Here is a 20,802-nt window from a genome sequence, read left to right on the forward strand (position 1 = left end):
TTTTTGACAAAAATGTCTGTATCGCTTCCTAACAGTTTGCACCAGGAGTATGGGCTGCTGTTCTCTTAGCTGCTGCCTTTCTGGGATATGGGAATTATAGGCAGGCTGTTTAAAATGCCACAGTGCTTTCTTACCACAAAGCAACGGCTTCTTTCTTCATCAAGGCTTCCCTTGGTTGTTGTAAGTCTTTGACTGTATTCCAGAGTTTTTCAGAAGTTGATTTTGACAGTTTTTGCCAGCTCATTACTTGCTTTTGGGGAGGGTTAGAGTGTTGGGATTCCCTGTCCTCCATTTTCAGTGACCATTTTGATGACCAGTGGTGATGGTGCTTTTAATAGAGCTCTGTTTTCTGCAATGCTGCTGACTTTTGGCTACTGTTGAGCTGGGGAGAGAAGGAAAATGAAATAACCTTAAGTTAAAACACTGAAGACCCCACTGTCTTACCGAGGTTCAGTTGTTCTTGTTGAATAGACACTTCTCAGTGGGTACTGGGTTTTGGTTAATTGCCAAAGTGCTGAAATGGTTGATGTTAGTTGTTTAGTTGTTTTGCACGTATTTTCACTGTTTTAGAGGGAGAGTGAGATCACCAAAGTCCTCACTCCACCATTGTGGAAGTCAGTCTGTCTTCTGGAACATTTTGAAAGAGAATTGTAATGGGAAATATTATATAAATATGATAAATTTTCAGAATTACGTTAGTGGCATATGTGTAGATCAGTGAAGTCCTTTACACTGTGACAAAACTTTCATGGAGTTGATATGAGAAAGTAGCTTAAATTTGAGTTCCTAACATGAAAGGGGCTTTATATATTTTATTTCACAAAACCCTCACTGTGTTGTGTGCTGTAAGTACAATTATCCTTATCACAGCAACCATGAAAAGTGGGAGATGTCATGCCTGTTTAACTGTTGAGACACCTGAACCTTGTAAAAGTCAAGCAAATTGCTCAAAGTCACATTGCTTCTAAGTGACAGAGCCAGAAGTAAACCCAAGGTTTTTCTGATTCCAAAGCTTTTTTTTTTTTTTTAAAGTATTTATTTATTTATTTATGGCTGTGTTGGGTCTTCGTTTCTGTGCGAGGGCTTTCTCTAGTTGTGGCAAGCGGGGGCCACTCTTCATCGCGGTGCGTGGGCCTCTCACTATTGCGGCCTCTCTTGTTGCGGAGCACAGGCTCCAGACGTGCAGGCTCAGTAACTGGGGCTCACGGGCCCAGCTGCTCCGCGGCACATGGGATCTTCCCAGACCAGGGCTCGAACCCGTGTCCCCTGCATTGGCAGGCAGATTCTCAGCCACTGCGCCACCAGGGAAGCCCTCCAAAGCTTTTGATCTTTTTATTACACATTGTTTTATTTATTTATTTATTTATTTATTGGCTGAGTTGGGTGTTCGTTGCTGCATGTGGGCTTTCTCTAGTTGCGGCAAGTGGGGGCTACTGTTCGTTGCGGTGCGCAGGCTTCTCATTGTGGTGGCTTCTCTTGTTGTGGAGCATGGTCTCTAGGTGCTCAGGCTTCAGTAGTTGTGGAGCGTGGGCTCAGTAGTTGTGGCGCAGGGGCTTAGTTGCACCGCAGCATGTGGGATTTTCCCGGACCAGGGCTTGAACCCGTGTCCCCTGTGTTGGCAGATGGATTCTTAATCACTGCGCCACCACGGAAGTCCCTACACATTGTTTTTTATGCCACAAGGGATTTGGTAAATATTCATTGGAGGAAGGAATGACAAAGAGACTCTGAGAGGTTTCTGTCACTGAAGCGTGTCTAGGACTTTGACATATTCATATATTTATTGATTGTTTACTATATCACAGCCAGTCTGTGGGGAACCTTTACCATTTTTAATTAGATACTAAGACTTTAATATCTTATTTTCCTTTAGGTTTAAGGTTTTCCCAGCCTTTGAACATTTAACTTATATTTTCTGTTTTCATTGTTGTGTTTGTTTTGTTTTCCAAATCAGCCCTTTGACAGAATCAGAAACTAAACTATTAGGGATGTAATTATTGGTGGAGCCATTGTTAGCCTGACAGGTCAGTAAACACCTGAATGTTTGCTTTGATTAAGGAGTTGAACTGTATACTCTATGAAATGAGTCTACTTGATGGATTATTCTAAGATTTAGTAGGAGGAAATAGTAAATCATTGTGGTTTTCTGTTTTCTTTCAGCTTTCGGAAGAATTATTGGATAAATGGCTCTCCTACCCAGAGTCCCAACATGTCCCTCTCTGCCAGCATATGCTTGGCTTTGCGATGAAGTCTGTTACGCAGATGGTAATGGGTAGTACATTTGAAGATGAACAAGAAGTCATTCGCTTCCAGAAGAATCATGGCACAGTAAGTCTAGGGCCAAATTTAAAATTACTCTTTCATCAAATTGGATAGTTGAATAATGTAGACTTTGCCTCTCAAGAAGAAGGTTTAAGATTCTATAGTACAGAATTTCCTTGTTTGGGGCTAAAAACAACAATGCAAGAAGGTTAATTGTTGCCTTTTTAAAAAATTTAAGAATTACTTTTTTAAGCAGTTACTTTTTTTAAATTTATGTGTATTATTTATTTATTTTTGGCTGCGCTGGGTCTTCGTTGCGGTGCACGGGCTTCTCCTTGTGGTGGCTCCTCTTGTTCTCTTGTTGAGCACGGGCTTTAGGCGTGCGGGCTTCAGTAGTTGTGGTGCACAGGCTTAGTTGCTCCATGGCATGTAGGATCTTCCCGAACCAGGGATCGAACCCGTGTCCCCTGCATTGGCAGGCGGATTCTCGACCACTGCACCACCAGGGAGTCCCTAAGCAGTTACTTTTTGAAATTTAAAAAAATGAATGACTAAAAAAATTTTCTTTTAATATGTAGCAAGTATGTCGGGAGTTCCCTGGTGGCCTAGCGGTTAGGATTTCAGGCTTTCACTGCCATGGCCGAGGTTTAATCCCTGGTTGGGGAACTGAGATCCTGCAAGCCACGTGGCGTGGCAAAAAACCCAAAACCAAGTATGTTATAAAATAATACTAATTCTAGAATAAAGAGAAAAACCATACTTAATAGAGACTATGTCCTATATAGAAAGAAATTAAAGTTGATGGAGCATTAAAATACTAATGAAATGAATATGATTTGAAGAAAGGCTAATCCAGTTGAAAACAGGTTTACTGTTTGCCTTTTCTGAACTCACATATGGACTTTATTATTCTCTATTTTAATTAGTCTCAACATTATATTACTTTATTTGTTTCAAATCATACTTAAGTCATTTACTTCACTGCATTTTGGATCTCTGAGAAATCCCTTATTTTCTTCAAATCTATAAAAACAGGTTAAATAATATAATGTGTGTAAAACAAAATCACTAGGAACTGTGGCTTAACACTCTGTCACTGTTTAATATTATCCTTTTTCCCTTTAAAATGGTTTTATTACTTGTGTTTGATGATTGAAAAATATACATTTCTTATAAAACGTTCACATATTCAGGAGCGTAAAAATAAAAGTGGAAAAATCACTCTAATTCCCCTTCCTAGAGTAAACTACTCAGGTTACCCAGCTAAAACAAATCGGCTAAGGAATTCCTAAAATGTTTTCATATTTTAACGGAGAATCAATTTTTGACTCGGTTGTTGATATCTGATTTTTTTCATGTTGATGAGACAGCAATTTTAAAAAGGGACCTCCACTATTATTTCCAGAATTTTATTCCAAGCTGCTGATACCTATTCCTATTCTGGGTATTTTTATGCTGGCATTTTCTTTACCTTTCTTTCCTTAGAATTTCAAAGTAGAAATAATAATTTCAAACCTATAGAAAAGTTGCAGCTAGCACTAGGAACTCCCATAATATCCTTCACCCAGGTTCACCAGTTGTTTACATTTTGCCCCATTTGCTTTTGTCATTCATTCTCTGTCTATCTATCTATCCATCCATCCATCCATCCATCCATCCATCCATCCATCCATTCCTCCTCTCCTTACCCAAACCATTTGAGAGTAAAGTAGACATTTTGCTTCTTTCCCCCTAAATACTTCAGTCTGTATATCCTAAAAACAAGGATATTCTCTCATATAGCAACAACATAGTTGTCAAACTTGGGAAATTTAGCATTCATACCATACTTTTATCCAGAGCCCACATTCAGATTTCTTTACTTTTAGTGGTCAAACCTCTTTAATGTGAAACAGTTTCTCAGCTTTTCCTTGTTTCTTGACCTTGACATTTTTTTTTTAAGTACAGGATAATTATTGTGTAGACTGTCCCTCATTTGGGTTTGACTAGACTCAAATTACATATTTTTGGGTGTGACTAGATTCAAATTATATATTTTTTGGTAACAATCTGATATTTTCTTAACATTACTGGAAGTTGTCAAAGGAAAGTTTTCAGACCATAAACATGACTTAAAATCCTGCCTTAAATGATCTTTAATGTCTGAAACACCTCGGGGCTGCTGTTGTCCAGCCGTGCCACCAGGAGCACTAACCAGGTTGTGAATGCAGAGGCAGTGACAGCTGCACCATGACTGTTGCTTGGCTGACAGCACTTGGGAGATGTCGTCAGTCATAAGATGCATTTCACAGGTGTTAACATGTGAAAAATGTTCACCTCATACCCAATTGCATACTGTTTCTGAACTGCCCTCCAAAAACATTGTCCCAGTTATTTTCCCACCAACATTAGCGTGCTCTTTCCTTGTGCTTTTGACATTTAGAGTTATGCGTCTTTTAAATATTTGCCTATCTTGTAAGTAAAAAATGATTTTTTATGATTAAAATTTATAATTCTTTTATTGTTTGTGAGGTTAAACATTGTTTAATATTTTTGCTGAACAACTTGTGTTTCGTCTTTTGTGGGGTGCTTTCTCATGTCCTTCACCCATATTTCTATTAATGTGTTTCTTTTTCTTACTAATCTGTAAGAGCTTTTTATTTTTATCTCAATTTTCATTTGCTTTTACTTTTATTTATAGTGCTTTTTAATTTTTATTTATTTTCTTTTTCAAAGATTTTTTTTGATGTGGACCATTTTAATTAAAAGTCTTTACTGAATTTGTTACAATATTGCTTCTGTTTTATGTTTTGGGTTTTTGGCTGCGAGGCATGTGGGATCTTAGCTCCCCGACCAGGGATCGAACCTGCACTCTCTGCACTGGAAGTCAAAGTCTTAACCACTGGACCGCCAGGGAAGTCCCCTATAGTGCTTTTTTAAAAAGACTTCTTTTTTAAGCAGTTTTAGGTTTACAGTAAAATTGAGAGGACGGTATAGAGATTTCGCATATACCCCCTGTTTCCACACATGCATAGTCTCCCCCATTATCAATATCATTCACTAGAATGGTGCATTTTTTGCCAAGGATGAACCTACATTGGACACATAATAATCACCCAGAGTCCACAGATTATGTAAGGGTTCACACTTGATGGTGTACATTCAGTGGCTTTGGACAGATGTATAATGACATATATCCATCATTATAATATTGTCCCCCCCCAGTCTCAGCAACCACTGATCTTTTTCTTGTATCCATAATTTTGCCTTTTCCAGAATATTGTATGACATTGGAATAATACAGTATATACCCTTAGATTGGCTTCTTTCACTTAGCAATATGTATTAATATTTAAACTTCCTCCATGTCTTTTCTTTTTGTTCTTTTTTTAAAAAAAAAAATTTATTTATTTATTTGGCTGTGCTGGGTCTTAGCTGTGGCACATGGGATCTTCGTTGTGCCATGTGGGATCTTTCGTTGCAGAGCGCGGGCTCTTTGTTGTGGTATGCGGGCTCAGTAGTTGTGGTGCATGGGCTCTAGAGCGCCTGGGCTCAGTAGTTGGGGCGTGTGGTCTTAGTTGCCCTGCGGCATGTGGGAGCTTAGTTCCCCGATGAGGAATTGAACCCACGTCCCTTGCATTGGAAGGCAGATTCTTAAGCACTGGACCACAAGGGAATTCCCCCTCCATGTCTTTTCATGGCTTGGTAGTTCATTTCTTTTAGCTGGATAGTATTCCATTGTGTGTACCACAGTTTATTCATTCACCTACTAAAGGGCCTCTTGGTTGCTTACAAGTTTTGGCAATTATGAATAAAGCTGCCATAAATATCTTGTGGAGGTTTTTGTATCAACATAAATTTCCAGCTTCTTTGGGTAAATACCAAGGAGTATGATTGCTGATCATATTCAAAGAGTATTTTTTGTTTTGTAAGAAACTGTTTGAGGATTCCATGGATATATCCTCTAGATCACACCTTCTTTCCTAAGCCAAAACCAGTGTACTATCAGTAATAAGCCTGTCAAAGGCATTCTTCATTTCTGTTACAGTGTTTTTGATCTCTAGTTTTTTGTTGTTGTTGTTGTTCTTTCTTAGGATTTTCATCTCTCTGCTTACATTGCCTACCTGTTCTTGCATGCTGTCTACTTTATCCTTTACTTAAGGATCATATAGAGCCCTTAGCCTATTATCCTTAGAGCCTTTAGCAATTAATCATAGTTGTTTTAAATTCCTGATCTGATAATTCCAAGATTCCTGCCATTCTGATGCTTGGTTTATTTCTTCAAATTGTGTTTTTTGCCTTTTGGTATGCCTCGTAACTTTTTCTTGATAGCCAGACATGATGTACTGTGTAAAAGAAACTGGTGTATATAGGCCTTTAGCAGTGTGGTGGTGAGGTGTGGGGAAAGGGGAAGCATTCCATAATCCTGTGATTAGGTCTGTCTTTTAGTGAGCCTATGCATCTGGACTGTGAACTTCACAAGTGTTTCTCTGTTTTTTTCTCCCCCCTCAGGTGGGAAAGGATGGCTGGAATAGGCTGGAGTTCGGTACTTCCCTTCTCCCACGTGAAAGACTAGACCTGACTGGGATTGAATATCCCTTTCCCCGCTCCGTTAATACCCCAGAAGGTTGGACTCTGGCTAATGAGTTCCCTCTGAGGGCAGGCCTTGTTAAGAAGAGCAGAGTGCTCTGGCTTGTTTTAAATAGGTTCCTTTTTCAGTCCCCCTGCTGGAAGCCTAAGGGGATTTTTCTCTTATATTTACTGTGGGAACCTGGTCACGCTCCCGTAGGTAAATCTCACTTGGGGGGCCCTGTGTCTGGGTCTCCTGGAGTTTTTCACTGTCAGAGTTGTCCTACTGAATCTCCAGCCATTTGTCAATTACAGTTCAGGTTTTCCTACCCCAGCACTGGTTCCTGAGGTAGTTTCCACTTGTATGTCTGTTCCAGGAAAGTGTGACTCACTGTTTTCACCTGTCTCTCCAGTCTTGGGGGCCTCAGTTTGCCCTGGGTCCTCTTCTGTCTCAGAGATCCAAGAAGACTTGTTGATTTCTCAGTCTGTTCAGCTTTTTGCTCTCGGGGTGGAGTAGCTAAATGAATTCAACTTCTTCATCGTGAATTTTTGCCCTGTGCTCTGTGTTGTGCTTAGAAACTTCTTTCTCACTTTAAGGGTATTCCTACATTTTTACAGTACTTTTTTTTTTTAAAAAAGATTCTATACTTTAAGTCATCATTTATTTATTTATTTTTGGTTGCGTTGGGTCTTTGTTGCTGTGTGCGGGCTTTCTCTAGTTGGGGCGAGTGGGGGCTACTCTTGGTTGCGGTGCGCGGGCTTCTCATTGCAGTGGCTTCTCTTGTGGAGCACAGGCTCTAGGCGCACGGGCTTCAGTAGTTGTGGCACGCGGGCTTCAGTAGTTGTGGCTCACGGGCTCTAGAGCGCAGGCTCAGTAGTTGTGGCGCACGGGCTTAGTTGGTCCGTGGCATGTGGGATCTTCCCGGACCAGGGCTCGAACCCGTGTCCCCTGCATTGGCAGGCGGATTCTTAACCACTGTGCTGCCAGGGAAGCCCTACAGTACTTTTAATAGTTTAATTTTTTACATTTAAATAATCTGAAAAGCATATCTTTGTAAGATAAGACTTGAGGACTCTTTATTAATTATTTTAAAAATATTTAGCATTGATTAATAAGTGTTTTGTCCTTTCCCAGGTTCTTTCAGAACTTTTGAATTATAAACAATTTTTTTTAAGGGCTAATTATCCAATTTTGAAATAATTGGAAGCCTATTCTGTTCTTTACCCTCTCTAAACCTTAGACTAATCTTTAACCTTTTTCTGTATTTCAGCCAAAACTTATCAGTATTGCAGGTGAAGTAAAAGTTTGGAATTCCCGATGAATTTTACTTATCCACTGGTGCCATTATAATAAAAAATTGAGAATTGACTCTACTGCAATGTTCTTTTCCTCCCTGTGCATATACTTTGAAAGGAAGGGAACTTTTGACTTTCTAATTATAATTAGTTTGAAAGTACTTTGAATGAAATTATTAAAATATATTTGTGCCCTATCCTTAAAGACTATGGAGTAAATGATTATGCAGCCCACTTGAAAGGGAGAGTTTAATTAACAGTTCTGTTGGTGAGACAGAGGTTCTCCAGCTGTTAGCTTAGATCGCTTGATATTATTTGGAAAATTTACATATTAGATAATAGATATGTTTTCCTATTTTCAGGTTTGGTCGGAGATTGGAAAAGGCTTTCTAGATGGATCACTTGATAAAAGTACAACTCGGAAAAAACAATATGAAGATGGTAAGTTTTACCACTATTAATTTTTAGTAAGGACTAAGGGAAATGTGCCCTAATTTTAATAGGGCTATGTCTGATTCATGAACTTATAGGTCATGTATATTTTCTTCCTTTATGTTTTTTTCCTACATTTCCTATTATGAAAGTTTTTCTTAAAAGAGAGGAAAAAGCAGTGAATTAGTAAATAAACTCTAGCACCCACTGCAGAATGAGGGTGCTGGAGAGCTGGTATAGCCTACAGGATTAATGGAAAGTGTCAGGGTACAATCCTGGGAAAGTAATTTAGAAATACATGTTAAGAGTCATAAATAATGAGTGAAATTATCTAAAATAAGGAAATATTCATGAATTTTTTTTGTAGTGCTATTTCTACAAGTAGAAAACCAAAAAAAAACTAAATATCCAACAATATAGGAATTTCTAAGGAAATAATATCAACATGATAAATCTGTAAGAAATGTAGCAACATAAAAAAATTCTTGGCCGTTATAACATTGAGTAAAGATATTTTCAAAACTATTTAGCGTTGGTTACAACTTTATAAAATCTACACTGAAAAATAGCAATTTTAGTTTAAGATGGCCCCCCAATGTGTGCTCCCCCTTTTTTCTTTTGTATTATATTTTCTGTCAGTAATTTAATGATTGTAATCCTTTAATACCTTTATTCTGAGCTGCTGCAATTTCTGTTTTGGAAGTAAGCAGGGTAAATTAAAATACATAGGCTGCATTGGAATAATGGATTATTTTTCATGGATAATAGTATTGCTTCCCAAGATTCTCTTCCTTTATTCTTTCAACAAATATTTATTGAGGCCTCTATGTGCTAGGCACTATTCTATGTATGTATAGGAGACAAAAAATCCCTGTCCTCGTGAGGCTTACCATTCTGGTGATTCCTTCAGTGTCCAGCGTAAGGCTAGAAAAGCCAATTTAATGGACACGTTTTCTGCTATCTGCTAGTCTACCATTCTGACTATCTTGATGGATGCATTTGGATTAATTACCCTTAATAAAAAATGTATTTTACAAATATTGATTTTAATTAATATAAAAAGAAAATTAATAATTTATATTCTTTGATTCTAAATAAAAGTAGATTGTCTAGTATGATATGCTTCTTGAACTGTAACATGGGCATAGATCAAATTTGAGCTTTTATTGAAAATGATTATGTTTTGGTATTTATATGAGTGGGAACTCATGGCTGGGTCACTTCTTCTGTTTAAGTGAGTAATTCTCAACCTGGTCTGTACATTAGAATCACTTTGGGAACTTAGAACAAAACAAAAAATATTGAAGATCAGGCCCCACCCTAAATCAGTTTATTCAGAATATGGGATAGAGGTGCTTTGGATGTCAGATTTTTTTTTTTTTTTTTATAAAAGCTCTCCAGATTATCCTCATGTACTTGTAGGATTGAGAATGTACAGCAGTAGTTCCCAAACTTTGCTACACGTTGCATCTTTTAAACTTTTTTGAAGCTTGGCTTTCGCTCCTAAACATTCAGATGTAATTGGTATGAGGTGTGGTTTATATTTTATGATTTTTTTAAAAAAAGCTTCCTAGGTGATTGTAATGTAAGCAAAGTTTGGGAACCATTGCAGTACAGTGTTAACAATTTCTCATTTTAATCACTAACATGTTATTAGACTCCTTCAATTCTATAAATAATGAAGATCTAGAATATCCTGGTATATTTTTCGTCCTGGGGAGATGTCAGTGAACAAAACAAACAAAAATTCCTCTCCTTGTGGCACCACATTCTAGTGGGAAGAGGCAGATGAGAATCTGAATAAGTAAACTGAATAGTGTGTTAAAAGATGAAAGTTGCTATGGAGAAAATTAAATCAGGAAGGGGGATAGGAAGTGCTAGGGGTGGGGAGGTTATTAGGAAAGGCCTCACCAAGATTAGGTGACTTGAGCAAACACTTGCAAGAGGTAAGGAAACCAGTCCATGCAGATCATGTGTAAATCCACAACAAGTAGTTGCAAAATCCTTGAGGTAGGATTCTTCCTGATATATTTGAGGTACATCAGGGAGCTGTATGCCTGGAGTGAAATGAGTCAGAAGAAAAATAGAAGGAAATGAGACCAGAAAGATTGGGGGGATGGAACAGATTTTGTCTGGCTTAGGTATGACTAGGTTGCTACTATGAGATACGAAGAAGCCACTGGAAGATTTTGAGCAGAATTATGAATCTGAGTTATATTTTTAAAGGATCACTCTGGCTGCTGTCATAAAGGGGCTCAGAGCAGAAGCAGGGAGACTAATTAGGGGGCTACTGCAGTGAACCAGGCAAGAAAAATAATGTGGCTTGGACTAGGTGGTGGGTAGCAGAAAATATAAAATTTTTTAAAAAAGAGTAAGAGAGATTAATTCTGTATTTTGAAGATTAGAGCCACCAACATTGACTGCCAGATTAGATATGGGGTATAAGAGAGAAGGAGACACCAGAGTTTTAGGCCTGAGTAATTGGAAAATGAAATTAATAGGAAATAAGAAGGGGCAGACTGTAGAAAGATCCAGTTTTGAGACGAAAGATCACGACTTCAGTTTTGGATATGTTTATGTTTAGTATGCTTCAGACGTCAAAGTGGAGATGTTGAGTTGATTGTCAGATGTATGAAACTGAAGTTCAGGGGAAAGAGATCCTAAATGGAAATATAAATTTGGAAGTGTTCAGTACATAGATTGTATTTAAAGCTTTGAGAATGGTGATCACCAAGGTAATGAATATAAATAGAAAAAGAGGAGAGGTCCAAGAAAAGAGATCCCTGACCTTGGGCATTCCATCATTAAGAAATTTGAGAGGTGAGAAGGAATCGACAAAGGATACTGAGAATGAGCTGGCAGTAAAGTGGGAGGAAAGTGTGGAGTCCAGGAGAGTGTGGAATCCTAGGAGCCAAATGAAAAAGTGCTTCCTACAGAGTGAGTGACCAGCATCAGATGCTATGATAGGTCAAGTAAGATGGGGCCTGAGAAATCTGTGGATAGTTTTCTTGATATTTGGATTAATCTTCCAAGTGTCATAAATTTACCTTTCTGATTATTTCACATCTGTTTCAGTCTCTAAATGAGTGATGCCTGATTTGGGAGAACAGTGGAGTTAAGAGGACAGAATTTAGAAGGAAGGTGAATAATACCAGGGGAGGGATATATGTGTAAAAGGCCTCTAAGGGGCTAGCATTGTTCTATTTCTCGACCTGGGTGTTTGCTTTACAGTTGTTAGTTAAATTGTGCGTGTATGTTTTATGCACTTTTTGGTGTATGTGTTAAATTTAGCAAAAAGAAGAAAAGTAAGTAGCTGAGTTTAAACATAAATTAGCTTTTAAAGCATTATTGGTTACTACTTTTAACTTTGAAAGTTTTATTCTGCACATAGGAACATTGTAGAGATACAGAAAAATGTTCAATCCTCACAAATGCTTATATTCTAAAATCTTTTTTTGTTTTTCTTCTCTAAGCCCTTATGCAACTGGAATCTATTTTAAAGAAAATCATAAAAGAACGAAAAGGAAGGAACTTCAGTGAACATATTTTCATTGACTCCTTAGTACAGGGGGACCTTAATGACCAACAGGTGATGTAATTGTTAAATGTTTATCAAACAAAAGATAATCAGACATGTATAGAGTGTGCTTTTTATCCACTTTAACCCAGACGCCCTCCTAGAATTCAGTGGCTTTTTTCTTTTTTATTGTACATCATCCATAAATAGTATTTAGTATTTAGTCTCCTGTTATTTAGTTCTTTGAAGCAGCTATATAGTATTCAATATTTGAGTAAGCAAATATCGAACCAAAGTTCTCTGACTGTAAAAGAGGAGGACTTGCATAAGCCTGTATTGACTAAGCTGCTCTGCCTACATGACCAGGTGTGGCAGCTTGGCTTGTTCCCAGTGTGTGTCTGTCACCCCAGCACACCACTGGGATATTGTGTGTTTGTGGTGTTGTCAGGCAGAGGACAGGAGTGGAGCTGTTACTGCCACACCTACCTGTTCAGTGTAGGACCCTTCTGCCCTGCTCTATGCATGCAAGTGCTCGTAGACAAAAGCGGCTTTCTGGGTGTGTGTGGGTGCAGGAATTATATCAGGCTCCAGGACAGTGGCAGGCTCTTCACTGTTCCTGAGTCTTCGTTGCTGCTCTAGGCCAAGCTAGAATGATAGCACTGAGCCAGTTTGTTTGATGTATTATGAGCCAGTAATATTACTGGGTAAGTGTTCACTGTATCAAAAATGCAGTGCAGTGTTTCGGTTGGTTTTTTCATTATATAGATTTTCTTTAAGTGAAAACCTCGTAAAGAAATAACATGTTTTCCCTTTCCTTAACTCCCATTTTGTAATCTAGGTGATTTTACTAGGGCCTAATATAGGCCACCTTACATTTCACACTTTCTAAACTTAGTTTTGTTTCCTAGATCCTAGAAGACAGTATGATATTTTCTCTGGCCAGTTGCATAATAACTGCAAAATGTAAGTATAAATTGATTTGTTTTTGAGATAGGTTATAAAATATACAAGGATAAAGCTATTCTAAAATAAAGGAAACACTGTTTGCAAGACCTCTTTATAATTTCCCTTCATTCTTCTTTTTCTATTCTTGTTTGAAAGGCTTGATTCACACAGGCACCTTTTTTTTAAACCCCAGATGCTCTGTGCCACCTGTGAACATTGCCATAAATTTCTTGACACAGTTTATGGATTGTGAATTCTAGTTAGTGCCTTTAAAATGAACTGCTATTGACACCTTTCCAGCCAGAGCTGTGAGCTTTTCAATTTCCTGCTGTGGCTTTTCACTTTGACTTCAATCTAGTCTGCTATTATTAAGATCTACCAACAGAGGATATAGTCCACAGAAATCATGATTTAAAAAGAACTCTTCTCTTGGTGGAATTGAAGGTGATTATTATTTAAAATTCTAAAATGGGTGATATATTTCTAGTTTCCTTACTGGTTTTTAGTTTATCAGACTACCATTTGTTTATACAGTATTTGTAAAAATTTGTATATCCATAAAAATCCATAAAAATATACTGACATAAAATGCTAAAGGAGGTATTAAAACATCAGTTTAAAATCTAAAGAATTTATGTTAACTTGAAGGATTTCATTCACAACTCTTTCTGTTTAAGAAAATTTTTAAAAGGATGAGTATAAATGTAAATTTCCTGTATTTCTTCTTTGTAAAATTTTTGATATCTAGACATGTCCAGATATTATAGATTAAATGGAATTTAGGTAAGCATGTGTCAAAAATAATGTATCAAACCTTTTAAATACTTGTTTAAAAATTTATTACATTAAAATATATCTTTGCTGAAGACATTCAAAAAATCTGAATCAGTTGTACTCTGGATACCATAAAAAGTGACCATTTCCAAGGTTGATTTAATATTTTAATCTTTTTTGAAGTTTTTAGGGGGAATTTTCAGAGTATTGCTGTTTCTTTGCATGTGGGTTGGTTATTTTTTAAGGCACCTCTGAAATTTTGAGAGTTAAGATCGGCAGGAAGCCTTAATTAAAGTCCCTCCTCTGCGACTTAGCAAGTCTTAGCCTAGAGCAAGATACTGAACTCTGCATTTCTTTCCTTTTCTAAAATAAGGGTGACCTCCAAGGTATCTTTCAACTATAAAATGGTGTCTTGATTCAATATTATAATTAAAGAACATTAAGTGGCTTAAAATCCCATTTTAAAGCTATCCCCCTGTCATACTCTTTAATAGAGTTGTACAAAAGAACCAATGTTTGAGGTTATTAAGCTTATACAGTTAAATTAATTTTAAGTGATAATCAAGTCAATCAGTGTATATGAGTGCCTACTGTATGCAAATCCTTGTGCTAAATCTTTCAATATTATATATTACTACATATTGTTGTAAAATTGCATACATGTACATATTGTACACTGTCCGCGTAAGTTTTCATATCATTTGTGAAATAGAAATTCTGCAGTTCACTCAAAAGCCATAATAAAGAAACATATGTTGGAAAAAGTTAAGGTCCGCTACTCCTATGCCTTTTATGAACTCTGGATGTGAGTAAATTATCAAAATAATTGAGCATGAGGTAGCTGTTGATTTTATTGATAATAATATTTAGTGCAGAAAGTGAATTATGTATTTTCTAGGCATTGGAATTGGATAATAAGTGACTTAGGCAAACATTTAAAAAAATTAACTTTGAGATAAATTTAAGCCAGCCCTTTAGCTCAGGAAAGAGATAATTAATAAGCAGAAGTAGAAATTATTAAATGCATTTTAAGAAGTACTTGACATAGAAAAAGTGGAGCTGTACATAGAGTCATATCAAGCATAATCTAGGGAAAGAGATGTTATGTGTCTGGATGGTTCCATTTGAACAGTTGTAATCCCAGTGGATTCCTAAAGGGAATATAACTACTCTGTTTCCTCTGTTTTATGTTCATCATGTAATTAATTTTCTTACCTTTTGATTTCCCCAGTGATTATAATCCATAGCCATTTTAAGCAAAAGTAAGCCATAAGCTAGTGATCTTCCAATGTTGGTGTTCATCAAAATAATTGTGGTATGTGTTAGAAATATAGATCCCTGGACCACACCCTAAACCTACTGAGTCAGGATCTGTGGATGGTGGGGTTGTGCCATCAGCCACCTCCCAGAAGAGTTTTGAGAACCACTGTCCTAAGCAATAATCAGTCTCAGTTCTTGAACCGTGTATCTACCTTTACAAGTAAAAATTTAGAGTAATGATTTGTAAGTAAATCTCCTGCTACTTTGATTTGTATGAATCATTTAATTAAGGCTCCTGAGGAAATTGATAAATCAATTTTTTGATTTTACAAGGTCGATTGAACCAAACAGTTCATCACAGTTATCAACATTTAACACTTCCCCAGATGTGAAGTTTATTTATTATCATTACTATTTTACCTAAGGTAAAATGTATTAAGTGCCTTTGATTACTTGCCAGTTTTAAGAAAGAAATCTAGATTTCACTATCTCTTTTTGGGAATATTCTGTAAATATTCATGTTCTGTTCAGTGAAGTACAAATCTTGTGAACAATCTTGTTTTATCTTTTGGTAGCATTTATGTATCTTCTGTATCAGAAAAAAAGGAAAATACCAAAAAATAAAAAAATTGTTTCTTATTCTGCACCCAAACTGTGAATTAGCTGCTTTCATTGTTATTAATATAAATTTTCGCTTAGTGTGCACCTGGGCAGTCTGTTTTTTAACCACCTATGAAGAAGTTCAGAAAAAACTATATGAAGAGATAGACCAAGTTTTTGGGAAGGGACCTGTAACTCCAGAGAAAATTGAGGAGCTCAGGTAAGAACACAATAAAAGGAAAGAGGAGATCATTAAAGGGTAAATTTGAATTGGTTTATCTAATTTAAAGCTAATGCTAATATCTAGGAAAGCTATATATTTTTACAGGACTTAAAAGTATTTACATACAGATTTTAATGGATAACTTAACTTGCTTTTTAAAATCTTAAGGTAGTTTTGGGAAACCTTTACATGAGCCTGTATAAAATAGTATCAGTGATATCTAATAAGTGGAACATCCACACCTTGTTGGTACAAATGCAGAATGGTACAGTTCTGTTAGAAAACAGTGTGGCAGGATCTTATGAAGTTAAACATACCATATGACCCAACAGTTTTCCTAGGCATTTACCTGAGAGAAATGAAAACATATGTCCACACAGAGACCTGTATGCAAACATTTATAGTAATACTATTTATAATAGCAAAAACTGGAAGTAGTCCAAATGTTCATCAACTGGTGAATAGATAAATTGTGTTATATCCATGCAAGGAAATGTTACCAAGTAATGAAAAGTAACACAATATCAGTACACACAACAACACGGATAAATCTCTTTATGCTAAGTAAAAAAAAATCAAACACAAAAACTGCCTACAATACGTTTCATTTAGGTGAAATTCTAGAAAAAGCAAAACTATTGTGATAGAAAGTAGATCAGTGGTTGTCTGGGGCCAGAAATGGGGAGGGGATCAATTACAAAGGAGCATGAGGAAAGTTTTTTAGGGTGAGGGAAATGCTCTATATCTTTCTTGTGGTTGTGTTCACACAATTATATACAATTACTAAAATTCATCAAACTGTACAGGTAAAATAGATACTTTTTTTATATGTAAGTGATACCTTAATTAAAAAGATTTTAAAAAATAGCAGCTGTGACTTCTTAGGGGGTTGGAAGTCTGAGACTGGGTAGCAAGCAACCTTACCTTGGATCATCTTTCAACTATAGAAAAGAAGATAGGGATACAGCCATTGGAAAGAACTCAAAGCTATGGGTTTCACAGGGAGACTTTTGTTACCAATTCTTTAAAATGTAGGCAGCTTTATTTATTACAATTTTAAAAGTAATACATACTTGTTTTTTTTAATTGATTAATTAATTATTTTTAACATCTTTATTGGAGTATAATTGCTTTACAATGGTGTGTTAGTTTCTGCTTTATAACAAAGTGAATCAGCTATACATATACATATATCCCCATATCTCTTCCCTGTTACATCTCCTTCCCTCCCACATGCTTGTTTTTTGAAGTTTTTATAATACAGAAGTGTATGAAGTGGAAGGTGAATGTCCTTTGTAAAACAGATAATAATTGTTAACTATCTGTATTGTTTTTCCAGACTTTTTCTATGCATATATACATATGTATTTAACACAAAAAAATTAAAACCATTTAAAAATACAAAACATGTAACTTCTGTAAATTCCATTTTTTCTTTAAATGTGCTGTGGACAGCGTTTCTATACGTAGTAACTCCACATCCAATCAGTGACTAAGTTCTGTTGATTTTACTTTCCAAACAACATTTAGTTGGAAGTTTAGTTTTAGTTCTTTCCATTGTCCCCACTGCCTAGAGCACCATCAACTTGTCTGGGATATTTCAACAGCCTTGGATTTGCTTCCCTCCTGTGCATTCTCCAGATTGCTGTTGGAGCCTGTGACTGTACACTGTAATCGCTTCAGCTACTTTAAAAATACACATAACCTGTGACCAATCCCAAACCAACAATCTCTGGGCATCAGAAATTTTCAGAAGCTTCTCAGGTGATTCTAATCTGTAGCCAAAGTTGAGAATCACTGTGGTTGTCATCTTTCTGTATCTGGGGAGTCATATCTGATCAGACTCCCCGACTTAACATGCTTCAGTGACTTCTGGTTGCCCTAACTCACCAGCTTAGCTTATAAGGCATTTCAGGAGCTAGGCCTTGCATTCCTCTCCCACCTTATCTCATTACTTGTGTCTCTTCATACCCTTGGATTCAGCTGTGCTGAAATTCTTTTGTTTCTTCAAATGTAAAGCACTCTTTTTTATCTTCTGGCTTTTGTCGAGATTTTCTCTTTCTGTCTCCTCTAGCTAACTCCAGTTTTTTCTGCAGGTCTCAGCCTAAGTGTTTATTTCTCTGCAAAGTCCTTTCTCTAGTTAGGTGCTCTTGCCATGTGTTCCCTAACACCCTGAACTTCCTTTATCATAACAGTTACTGTGCCCTTTTTTTTTTTTTTTTTAACTTCTTTTACTTATCTTTATGGGCACAGAGGAAATAGAGGTTAAAGAGAGGCTGGAGAGAACTATTATAAAATTCCAATTAATATCATCAGATAATTTGCGAGCTATTGCATTCACTGAAACCAGAACAGATGTCAATAAAAAGAACAATCAGAGAAATTTCTGGAATGGAGCAGCTCCACTAGTAATTTCAAAGCCTTCCTGACTGTAGCACCCTAAATAAGAAGCCGTGTTTCTAGGAATACACTCAACTGGTTGTGCAGAACAGCCATGGTAAACTAAGCTGAGGAGATCTGACATTGACTTCTTTGCCATCCATCTTTTTAATCAACTCTATTGAAGTATAATTTACATATGATAAACTACATTTATTTTATACTGTGCCTTTTTTTTTTTTGTATTTACGTTTTTAATATACTGTGCCTTTTTAATTGTTCATTCTTGATGTCCCTTCCTCCGTCCCTTCCCCTGCCAAGTAGACTTTGAAATTCTTTGAGGGTATCTGTCTTGTTCACTGTTGTAGCTCAATATCTAATGCAGTGCTTCTAATGTAGTAGGTACCCAAAAAATATTTGTTCAAAGAGGAAAGGATGTTTCCTGTTGTTTTTGTTGCTTTTAGAAATTACAAAAATCAGCATTCCTATGCTTAAATCTTTGCTGATATTTCTGATTATTTCTATTAATAAGGTTCAACTGGCATTTACTATGGATCCAACTCGTTATTTTTAATGGATGCATAGTATTGCATTGTGTGAGATTATTATTTAAGAGTATATGCAATAGTGTAGTGTTTACGATTAGGGGCTATGGAGTAACAGACTTGGGTTTGAATCCTACCAATACCACTTACCTGCTGTGCACTCTTAAACAATTGCCTCATTTTTAAAATCTGTAAAATTAAAAAATAATAGCATCCATGAGTTTCTTATAAGGATTAAATGAGATACTGCATAAGAAAGTATTTAACAGAACTCTCATAGCAAGATTTCAATACATTTTAGCTTTTATTCTCATTGGGAGGCACACTTCATATTTTCATATATATTGCCAAGTTATCCTTCAGAAAGGTTGTACCAATTTATATTTCCACCAACTGAATATGAATGTCCTTTTCCTTATTTTTTTTTTAAAGATTTGATGAAAGTTCATAATAATGCAATTGACAAGGAAATTTAGTTATTTCTGAGATATATATTTTAAAGTAATAACTAGAATTATGACTTATAACATTATACCAGAACCTTTTCCTTATTTTTTGTTAGTGTTTGTCTGTGACAGTACTCTTGTTCATCTTTGCTAATCTGGCAGGTAAAAAAAATTTGCTTTGATTGGCAATCTTTCCATTGTTAATGAGGTTGAGTATCATTTCTTAGGTTTCCAGGCCATTTGCATTTTTTCTTTTTTTTATGGATTGCTTTTTTATATTTTCTGTCCATATTTCTATTGGGGTGTTTGATCATTTTAATTATGAATTTTTAAAGAGCTTTGATGCATTAAGGATATATTTACTGTAAATATTTTTCCTACTTAGCTTTTAATTTTACTTATGATGATTGCAAGTATGAAAAAAAAAACTTCCATAGTCATATCATTCAATATTTGTGTTTTTCTTTATGGTATCCTTCATTGTTTCAGTATTTTTATAATTTTTAAGTAGAAACGTCTTTTATTAAAATTTTTATTAAATCCTTTATTAAAAATAAAAGACGTTTCTACTCAAAAATTTTAAAAATATTGTTTCAAGTTTTCTTCTGGTACTTTTAAAGTTGTTTTTATTTGTTTAAATCCTTACTCACCTGGACTTTATATACCTCTAAAATATAATGTATTTTAAGCAAATAAGAATTATGATATGACTATTTCAAATTAGGAAGGTTATGAAAATTGTTGAATGACACTTTAAAATGTATATACATTTCAAACTGCCTCTCCCAAAATAAAGATCTTCAAAAAAAATTTTTTTAAAACAGGTATTGTCGGCAAGTGCTTTGTGAAACTGTTCGGACTGCCAGACTGACCCCAGTTTCTGCCCGGCTTCAAGATATTGAAGGAAAGATTGACAAATTTATCATTCCTAGGGAGGTAGGAAACATTTGGTGTACTTAACCCATTCAGTTATTCTTTTCAACTCTGTTAGTGTGTGTTTTTAAATTTTATTGTTTAAAGTGTCCAATATATGTTACCTATTGTTAAATCAAAGACAAATGTTTTAAATGACAAAATAATATGTGCTTGTTTTAAAGTTCAAACAATATAAAAGAAAGGCTCCTTTCTCCACAGGTACTACTGTGAATAGTTTAGTGTTTATTTTGTAGGTCTTTTTCTGTATATGTGTATTACTCTGTGTGTGTATATACATGTATACGTATGTATTTTAGAAACCAAATTCATATGTGAAAGAGTACTCTTTATATTGTACTTTAATTTTCTTCTTTTATTGAGTGTACCGTGGCAATTGATACAACTGGCACTTTCTATGGATCCAACTCATTATTTTTAATGGATGCATAGTATTGCATTGTATGAATGTACCATAATTTATTTAAGCAGTCCCCATTGATGGAAATTTAGATTGACATTAATTTTTTTCATTATTACAAACTGTATACTTGTACTGGTATTGGGAGAGCCTTAGAAAAGGAGTTTTGGGGCCAAACAGCACATGTGTGTAAAATTTAAATTGCCCTCTAAAAGGCAATTTATACTTTGAGCAACAGTTTA

At 35.8% G+C, this 20,802-nt stretch overlaps 1 protein-coding gene across 1 annotated transcript in view; it reads left to right on the top strand.

Moving 5' to 3' along the window:
- Nucleotides 1-20,802, top strand: part of LOC133100155 (cytochrome P450 20A1) — a 63,123-nt gene that overhangs the window by 26,469 nt on the left and 15,852 nt on the right. Inside the window, exons 5-10 of the mRNA XM_061204139.1 lie at nt 2,161-2,328; nt 8,469-8,547; nt 12,012-12,127; nt 12,964-13,018; nt 15,734-15,854; nt 20,052-20,163. Of these exons, the coding sequence (XP_061060122.1) occupies nt 2,161-2,328; nt 8,469-8,547; nt 12,012-12,127; nt 12,964-13,018; nt 15,734-15,854; nt 20,052-20,163 (651 nt within the window). The remainder of the gene's footprint in view (nt 1-2,160; nt 2,329-8,468; nt 8,548-12,011; nt 12,128-12,963; nt 13,019-15,733; nt 15,855-20,051; nt 20,164-20,802) is intronic.

Source organism: Eubalaena glacialis, chromosome 1, assembly GCF_028564815.1.
Source record: "Eubalaena glacialis isolate mEubGla1 chromosome 1, mEubGla1.1.hap2.+ XY, whole genome shotgun sequence".
NCBI classification, from domain to species: Eukaryota; Metazoa; Chordata; class Mammalia; order Artiodactyla; family Balaenidae; genus Eubalaena; species Eubalaena glacialis.